A 10,011-nucleotide genomic window follows, 5' to 3' on the forward strand; every position below is an offset into this window, starting at 1 on the left:
TTTGATCCGTGGTGTTGTGCACCCTTTTTTAATTCTGAGGAGCTAGCGTTTTTAGGCTGGCGAAAGATCTGCTGTGAAGTTGGTCTATTATCACCATTTTTCACTATTTCGGCAAGGGTTAGGCGACCGCTAACGCTCGGTTTCAGTGATTTTGCATACTCAGAGCACTTTTGAGCATAGTGAACTCGTTTGTTGCAATGTTTGCATGTGGCGACTTGACCTTTGTAGGTGACGAGAGTCATAGTCGTGTCCACCATCACATACGACGGTATCGGTTTTATGAGTTTCATGCGCATTATTCTCACTCCATTAGGAACTCCAGGAAAAAAGTCTTTCCAGACTTCATCACGGATTGAGATGGTTTCCCCATACTCACGCATCCTGTATGCTAGTTGTCTACTACTTGTGCTCGGGCGGAGATCATGAACTCTAACCTCAACAGACCCATCTTCCATTGACAGTGGGATGCTGTAGGATTTTCCGTCGTGTTCAAGCTGGTGTTTCATGTTGTGTTCTTGTACTATATCCTGGGCTGTTTGGGTCGAGTCGGTGCCCACGAAGACACGTCCATTGCTGACTTGCAGGTGCTGTAGCTGGGTCGCTTCGATAGCGAGATTTTTCGTAATGAATTCTGCTATTGCGGGAAAGTTTAGTTTTGTCGGTAAAACTCTGAAGTTAATGACAAATGTTTTGTCAACCGATGATGCCATTTTGGCAGTTGCTGGTTCCGTCTATCGGAATATCATTTGTATGTCGGACTAGGTCCGGGAATTTCGTAAAAAAAAACAATCCAGATATTGTTGTGAAAACACGTGTGCTCACAACAACAGTTTACTGTCAACTGGTGTGCTTCACAAACTCAAGCTTTGGAAAAATATAAATTTTGTTTATAAATAGTAGAAGAGAGATTTATCATAAACAGTAAAATCAAAATAATTTATTTAAAAGGTGAATAAGAATTGTCTAAAATATTTTGATACCCTGAACACATGGATCCATGTCTTCAAGAAAGTGGTTTATAATAGCACTCCCCAAATTTTTGCTGAAGACAATAAGTCTCGAACTAAATTTGCTTGAGAAGTAAATTCTCTATAAATACCTACTTTTTGAACGATTCAACACCAAAATTATTTTATCACATGATGCGCTGTTTAAGGTGTTATATATGTAGATATGCGGGATAAAGGGAAAAGTTTGAATTTTTGAAAAGGTATGCAGTAAGATTTTTATGAAATACTTGTTATATGTCTAATCTAGTACAATCACAGACTAACAGACATAACACTTAAAAACAAAGCTTCGTCCGCTTTAACGGTCCTTTAAAATATATTTGTAGTTGGGATTGTGGCCTCATTTGAAATTATGGCGCAACTGACATATGAACAAGCATATGGAGGATAGACCACTAATGAAAAATTGCTCCCAAACCTGAGGGGTAACCCACCAAATGAGTGTTTGGGACCGTGAATAAAAGGTGGAAGGTTCTGGGAAAATGGTCAGATCGATGTTTTTGAGGGAATTCCCTCATAGTGTTATGTCTGTTAGTCAGTGGTACAATGTCCAATTTGCACAATCCACTGGAGAACGTGAATAATATTAATAATTGTCAAAGTTATAGAAATTTTCGCAAAATGCGTTTTTTTTTTCAAAGAGGTTTGTCGTGACTACGATTCCAGTCCAACAGCTCAACTGAAAGCATAAAACTAAACAAAATTCATTAGTATAGGTACCTGTGGGGTGTCCTTGAACGATTCATTGAAAAATGATTTTCTTTTTTTGGAAACGGGGACGATTTTTCCAAAAAAACACTATTTTCACCTGAAAAAAGTTATTAAAAAATGTATAACATCGATACAAAAATTTTGACAAAAACATGGAATCGTTCAAGGACACGACAGTTAAATTACGAACAATTTTAAAAAAAGTTTTGAAATCGGTTGAAAACTTTTTCGGTAATCGTAGTCACCGCAAAACGCTATAACTTTGCGTCTACTGAACCGATTTCTATAAAAATTTAACATTCTTAAGAACCTAAACTTTAAGATAGAAGATTTTTTTTTCGTTTTTTTGGTTGACCTCAACATATGTAACCCCTTAACGTTTGTAAAATTCATCGAATATACTAAACCTTCGAAATTGGCGGTTTCAAAATGATGTGATCTTGACATGTAATTGGTAATACAATAAAAATCAAATGCTCATCAAAATCGTTCAGGACCTGTTAGAGTTAAACGGAAAACGCCATTTTTCATAAATATCCCTCTACTTTCGGAAAGTGTTATCCTTCTAATTAATCATATTACGTTTTTGTCTCAACTCCCAAAATAATAACATGCAAATGTCGTTATGCAATTTTTTGGTGCAATTCCTATGTTTCATGTTTGATTTGTTTCCAAGAAGTGGCGAGATAATCTATAGCGATTCTTGGTAGTCAACCCAAAAGTAGTGCCATCTGACCAAGAGAAAGAACTGATTGGTTTTTATCACAGGTGTGCATTATTATTTTATATTGATCGAATTCCTTAGGGCATGTTCAGCTTCGTAGTATTTTATATAAGACTTTCAAAGTGGAATTGGAACGGAAACGATCACATTCCCAACAGAGCCTTTTAATTTATTATTTCAAACTGTATAACTGGTATACGCAGTCGCTCTTTTTATTGCTTCATTTGAAATACGTTTGCAACTATTTCGCAAATTTAAAGAGTACGATAGATTGGGGAAAACAATTTCGAATCAAGTAACGACGTAAGGACACGTTCGGTAGTGGTTTAATTGTAGATTTATAATTTTGACGGTTCTATATATTTTAGAACTAGAACTTACTCTCCCAGCAGCAGTTTGAGCGGGTGTTCTATTTAGTTTAAAATTCATATCAACGCTTTTTCTTGAAAAGGGCGATACTAGCAGTGACACCATTCAAAAAAAAGCAACAGTGAATATTTCCAGACTTGGTTTTATTTCCTATTTAAGAACTATTGTGTTTTTTACATCCTAGATTTCATGATTCAGTGATCGAAACCCAAAACTTCATAAAGTATTTGAAATTATTAAATTAAAATTTGTTTTTGCTAGTGAAATTGACAAAATGATAGTATCGCCTCTTTGGCGATTGTTTACTTTTTCGGTCCCCCCCTATCAGCATTGAAGTATCGCCCTTACGTTTTTTTACAATAACTACCGTTTTACACCACCAATTTCGTCCTGGTTTTTTCAATAGCGATCATTGTTACTATTTACAGCTGGTATCAGCTTGATAATCCTAAAAAATACGAAAATAACAGTTTCACCTCTAAACTGCTAGCAAAAAAATATCGCCCTGTTTGTTTGCATGGAGCGTGGAGGACGAAACTTTAAATAAAACAAAAATACAGTTTCGCCCGTTGTATTTATTGCTCTAGTTTAAGAAAGCAATATCGTAGAATCCAAATTTTTAGGTTAATTTGTTGCGTTTCAAAGCCCTCATTCGCCCTATGAAAAAAGCCTTATGTTTATATTTGTAAGTATCGCCCTTTTCACAAAAAAGCTTTGATATCCAAAATTCATGCCATATCTCAAGCGTTACTGAAGTAAAATTATGTTTCCCCAGTTTACCCGGTCTGAGTATCTGTCCTGCCCTATGTGTTTTAAATACAGTTCTAAACATGTTTTAAATTATGCAACAAATAGAAAGGTGGTACATACCAATCTAAATTTTAAAACAAAACTTTTTTTTAAATTATGAAACTAACCCTGGGGATATTACTGTTTCAGTGCTAGTTTCACATTGAAACATCTACATAAAAGAAAACGCTGCAGAACATGCACCAAATACATTGTTTCAGTTTCAAACTGGAACCGATATAATAGCACTGTAATTTAACAAATAATTTCATTTATTTGGCCATTAATCGATTAAGGAATACTTAACCTAAATATTGTTTACCCAACATTAGTACATTGTTGAAAATTTAATTGAAAAATGAAATTTCGTGGAAGAACTGAATATTTTCTCCTTTTAATTGGTTTATTGAAATAATTAGCTTAAAAGTATAGCAGAGAGTGTAGAGTTTTACGCGGTTTTAGGAATTTGTTACTGTTTAATGACCTTCAATAAATTAGCAGTAGAGTAAGCTAGAACGCGTAATAGATTTAAATTCAATCGCAAATTATGTTACACACTACACCTACAACGTCACCGTGGTCGTGTACTGCACATAACGCTTTATTATTTTATTTTCAAAGCTCGCCGCTTTTCGAAGATTTCCCAACTATACCTTACTGTCATTGAATTATCACTCCTAAACTAACTTTACATCTTTAGTTCGAAATTGTCAACCACATCCACACGACAATTTAACAATTATGCATTATCGCATATTTCATCTATTCACCATAATTTCTCAAGAATGTATTTAAAGGTACACCGTACTATTTTATATAACTCAATATTTATATATTTTGTGTAAGTGTAAAAATATGTTGGTGAGTTTTGCGGGTTTATGCGAAATTTTTATGACTTTATTTTATTCCGACCATTTGTGAAAAAATATGTTTTCGTCCACCCTTAGTAAAATCGATTGCTTCATATTTCTAGATATCTGGAAAAATACGCCGATCCGACCGATGAACCTTCGTCTTCCTTATATGATCAGAGCTTCGAGGATATGGATCTACCAGTGGAAAAGTGGAAGGGTATTTTAATTCTATTGACATATTTTGTAGAGGAGTTCTAACTTACATTTCTTTTTTCAGAGCTTGTTTTTCAGGAAGTTGTTAATTTCGTCCCTCAACAGCATGCACACATTGGTGGTGAAACACAATAGATTTTTGCTATGGTAATGAAGAGAGTAGCAAGACAGCCATTCTTTAAATAGCTTGTAATCTTAACTACACCTGCAACATAAAAAGGCGACTATATGAACCATAGACCTAAGCATACAAAACATACTATCTACCTTTAAAAAACTTTGAAGCGTTATTCTGAAGAATTTCCCAGCAAACAGTTTTAGCGCAAGATCGGCGATCTTAGACCAAAAATTGTTTGTTTGGATATTTGAATCCACCTATAGTGAAAAAGAAAAACAAAATGTGATGTGTTTTAAACAGTGAAATTTATCAAATGGCTGATTGGCAGGGATATTTTCTAAAAATGCAGTTATTGTATTACGAACTATGTTAGTGTTAAGAAATAAATGGCAAATTAAGTTTTCAATTTGGTTTTTAAATTTTGGTAAAAAATTTCCCCCCTGCAGTCCGTGTTATTTCTCAGACGAATTACTATGCTCGTTTCCAGATTTGCAATGTCCCCGTTTATTTCCAATTAGGGAAGATTTTAAATCCCTATACGACGATATAAATTTATAATATAATTAGTCCTAACCTTAAACAATGACAAGACTCACGTTTAGTGATTTCCTACTATTCCTGTTCAGATGGACGTCTTGTGCCTTTTGTTGCTTTATGTCTTGGAACTAAATATAATTAATAGAATTTAAGTAGGGAAGTTATTTATACATTAGATTTCGCTTACCGTTATTTAGACTGATAAGAAATAGTTGTTAATAATTCAGTCCGACCAGTTTATCAAACCCGCTCACCTTCTGAGATAAGTTAACTTAAACACTAGATTTTAAGTTATTTTCAGTTGCATACATACTGCATACATGTGTAGAGATAAATCTTAGACTTAATTATGATATAATTTAGAGTAAGTAGTCCTACGAATAGTTTAGTAATAATACAAATAAATTTAGCTATATTTCACACGCGTTTCGCTAGCCTTTAAGAATTGGGTCATTAGGCTATATATAGTTTTCCATTCCATTCGATAAATTTTAGGTCCAATATACATAATATAAAATGATTTCACAAAAAAATTCGTTGTAATACGTAAAAACGATTTTTTTTTGTTTTTCAAAAAACATCTTATGTAAACTAGGCAACCATACATAGGAAAACTGTGGTTGTTTACATCTGGCCTATCAAGACAACACCCAAAATGAAAAAAACTATATGCATTGGATGGTGTTTATGTCAAATAAAGATAACCCTGCGGGAAAACCGGGAAAACATGCATTCATTTTTTCTGACAGGGCATCATTTGTCGTGAAATTCCACGGCTTACATATATTAGGCTAGCTCGTTAAAGTGTAAACATTTGACGAGCGCGCGTCATAGAAATCGTCGGCGAAAACAATTACATGAAATTCATTTATTGTTTGCTGCTAACGAATGATCGACACCCGATAAATCACAAGGAACCTATGCCGATGCTCAATACCTTTGCTGTGAACAGAAAATTACGGTGGGATATGTTTTCTATGGCATGCAGCTAAATTCCCGATTTACGCTAATAATCACATAGATGCACTGATTATACACTGTGTCTAGTGTAATTATGGCGTAATTTACGTCAAGAATCAATTTCACTCTATTTTTTCCACCATAAGAGCTCAAATATTGGGGGGGGGGGAGGGGGAGGAGTTGCTTCTCTAATCTTCCGGTCGTCACATCGCATGCTTTGGTATTCTTAATATGTATAACAAACATGAAGATGTGACACAAGGCGCTAAGAGCGCACTAAAATCCTGTCAATTTATTTTTCATTGGATTGTCTGCTCTAAATATATCACCAGGGGACCATTCATAAATGATGATGGATATTGACAATAGGGGAAGAGCGTCACGTAACAAGATAAAAACTAAAAATGAATTTTAGACGTATCAGCGGATCAGGGATTAAAAAAAGTACAACATTGTTTATGAATGACTCCCTCGGCATGATACTGTACCTTGATGTGGTCCGGGGGCTTTTCCACCAAAGCAGTATTACAGTGATTATATCACATAAACTTGGGATACGATTATTTTCTTTTTAGTTAAGCTACATTGTGATCAATTTTAGTACTTAACTTGGCGACCTTTATTATCCACTGCTATGGTCAAATAATATACAATGTGGGTTTAGGGCCCAATTCTCTCTGCAGGCACCTCATTCCAAACGTACAAACGTGGTCTACGCGATAACACAAACCTGGTCACAAATACGAACGCCCGCGATCTCGCCAATATTCAAACACCCCGATTGATTATGTGAACGTTGGAACCAAAGAACCTAAGCTCGCGCAATCATGAATCGGTCACGTCCGGAAGTCTCCGCCCTTGATCATAGCAGCCCAAATTCATGCCTTTAGTTGGACCAATAGAAATAAAAACTAGACAAGACGTCCATGTGCGATCGTTGGAGAATACGCGAACATGCGAATGGCCACACGCTTATAAAAATAATGTGTCCACGCGAAGTTACATACTAGCACACGCGACAAAAACGTCCACATACAAACGCTCGAGTCCTTCTCGATCATCCACGCACGACTACACCCACGATATCGTAAAAAGTATAACACCCTGGTGACTAAGTGAATAGTTTAGCACTTATAAATTAACAATCCCGGTCTCGAGAGTGAACCTCCAAATGCCCGTGTTCCCGCGAAACTACATAAAAATCGAATGCAAAGTCACATACACGCGACAAAAAAAAATATCAAAATGCTTGAGCCCTTCGCGACCATCCACGCAACCCATACTCGCGCTCTTCCAGACATTATAACATCCCGGTGATAATATGAACGTCTCGGCACTTGTAATCACTCAAACGCAGTCTCAAGCGTGAACCTACAGTCCCCCGCACTCGCGCATTCATGAATCGTTCGCGTCCGGAAGTCTATCCCCGATTCCAGAAGTCTAGGTCCATGCCTTAATTAAATCAATTAGCTCTACAGTTCCAGTAGGACAACTCTTGAAAAAATCGGCATATCATTAATACTCAATAACAATACTAACTCTTTTCTTTATTTTATTTTTTTTATTTATTTTCGGTCTCATGCGTTATTTTCTTGTGATGACCTTTTTGAGCTCATACATCCAAGAAGAGCAACATTGCTGCCAACAATGATTCTTCTCTGCCATCGGACGTCGCCAGGTTTTAGAACAATGGATATGTATTCTCATACTCGATGGTATCAGATAAGTAGGAACGATCAACAAACTGCAAGTAGTATATTACACATTTCTTATTTTGAAGTATAAAATATTCGTATTAAAATATTATTTACAGGCTCTACACATATCTCAACACACACAAATACACAAATGCTTGACAGGTGACTGGGCCAAGTGTATTCACTCGTAGGATCTATCATTTCGATGATCGCCTCGATTCTACGAAACCAGTGCACAAGTAAGCTGACATAAGCTAGTCTCATCTGGTGAATGCATGTAACCTGGAAACCCCAGACACGACAGGACGAGACGGACAGACTGGACTCGACGGGGCCTAGTTCAGAGTTTTTGAGCATTCTTCAATGCACGGTTATTGACCTAAAAAAAGAAACATTCGGCATGTTATTTTTCCTTTTATTACTGTATCTTGAGTTGAGTTCATACTGATATTCACTAGCACAGTCAATTGCATATTCTCCCATATACATTCACATCCAAAACGTGCAAACGCCCCTAACTTTCGCGATAACACAAACCTGGTCAAAAACGCAAACTTACATTACAATTTCAATCATCCACATACACCTACGCTCGCAATTTCGCCAACACCCCTTTACTTAAGTGAACTTTTCAGCACCTATAACTTTACAACCGCGGTCTCAAGCACCCACCACTCGCGCGATCATAGACCGGCTACGTTCGGAATTCTCTACTCTCGATCAGCCTAGACTCATACCTTCAGTTGGACCGATCGGGAAAGATGCTCATATTCACTAGACAACACGTTTCTCTACCAAACACTGAAAATTAATTATTAGATTCACGGTTCGCGCGCGTTCGTTCGAGAATATACGTGAATGTGCGAATGGCAACACGGATCTAAAACCGGATTTATGCACGCAAAGTTGGAGACACGCTGGCATTCATATGCTCGAGCCTTTAGCGATCACACTATTACACAATTAGTAAACGCCCACGCTAACTCAGACAGATATGCACTCCTGGACTCGAACGCTAAAAACCACACCTTCCACGCATACACCACCCAGGACTGAACATTAGATTCACACATACAAAGCAACAAGTAATAATTACAGGTATTCGACTGGCAACCGGGGGAAGTACATCTCAAACGCAGAACTTATCATTTCAATGATGGCCTTGGATCTGCGTTGCCTGTGTTCAAGGCACCATAGCTTTATCCGTCAGGTCAAGGATGTATGAAACCCGCTAGCCACCACCCTCGGCCCTAGCTGCCCATAAAGGGATAAAAAAAACATTGTTTATGAATGACTCCCAAACAAAGAATATTCCATAACGAATATCACGTAACATCGGTGACAGAGCATTGGGATCAAGGCTAAGTCCCCCCTGGGTCGTGCAAAACTGAGAAGCAACATCGATTTAGGCACAGATAGCAGACGTCCATTTATTTTCATTTTGTTTTGTTTTGTCTTTTCATTTGTTTCTCCTGCCATGATATGAACGGATTGGTGCGGTTCGAGCGTGACGGCCAAGGAAACGGAAAGCCAGTGGCCCAAACAGATCAGGAACAGGAGGGAGGACTACGAACAAGGGAACGGACAACAGAGGAGAAATCGTTTACTTATTTATTATAACTACGACACTAATCACAATTATTTTGCTTTTCTTGTTTCGTTTCAGCAAACCAAAATCTAAACGGACTAGCACATACGAACAGTTAGGCTTTGTAGGTTTTCATCTTGACAGAGTCTAGATGGGCGGATGAACGTCTGCCAGAGGGTGGGCTGAGAAATGACAATGACATTGTACGAGATGGCGCTGGGCCTGTGGCCTTCGACTGGCATGGTCCATTCTCATTGATTCGGAAGTCTTCTTGGCTGGTTGGTAGATATGTGCTCCTACTTGCAAGTTGATCAATTCGCTTGGGTGGGGGACATGTAGATCCTACTAGTTGTCGATTCTTTTGATCGTGAGTATGAGACTAGTTCAGGAAAGGAGTGCAGGACTGGCACCTAAGAGATAGTTAATTATTCAGGATTGTTC

The 10,011-nt window shown here is 37.3% G+C and overlaps 1 protein-coding gene across 6 annotated transcripts in view; it reads left to right on the top strand.

Moving 5' to 3' along the window:
• Positions 1-5,194, top strand: part of LOC131693096 (mitogen-activated protein kinase p38b-like) — a 130,729-nt gene extending 125,535 nt beyond the window's left edge. For all 6 annotated transcript variants that reach the window (XM_058980636.1, XM_058980638.1, XM_058980637.1 and 3 more), the window contains exons 7-8: positions 4,577-4,674; positions 4,735-5,194. In XM_058980636.1, coding sequence (XP_058836619.1) covers positions 4,577-4,674; positions 4,735-4,805 — 169 coding nt within the window. In that variant the 3' untranslated portion in view covers positions 4,806-5,194. The remainder of the gene's footprint in view (positions 1-4,576; positions 4,675-4,734) is intronic.
• Positions 5,195-10,011: the final 4,817 nt, after the last annotated feature.

Source organism: Topomyia yanbarensis, chromosome 3, assembly GCF_030247195.1.
Source record: "Topomyia yanbarensis strain Yona2022 chromosome 3, ASM3024719v1, whole genome shotgun sequence".
Taxonomy (NCBI): domain Eukaryota; kingdom Metazoa; phylum Arthropoda; class Insecta; order Diptera; family Culicidae; genus Topomyia; species Topomyia yanbarensis.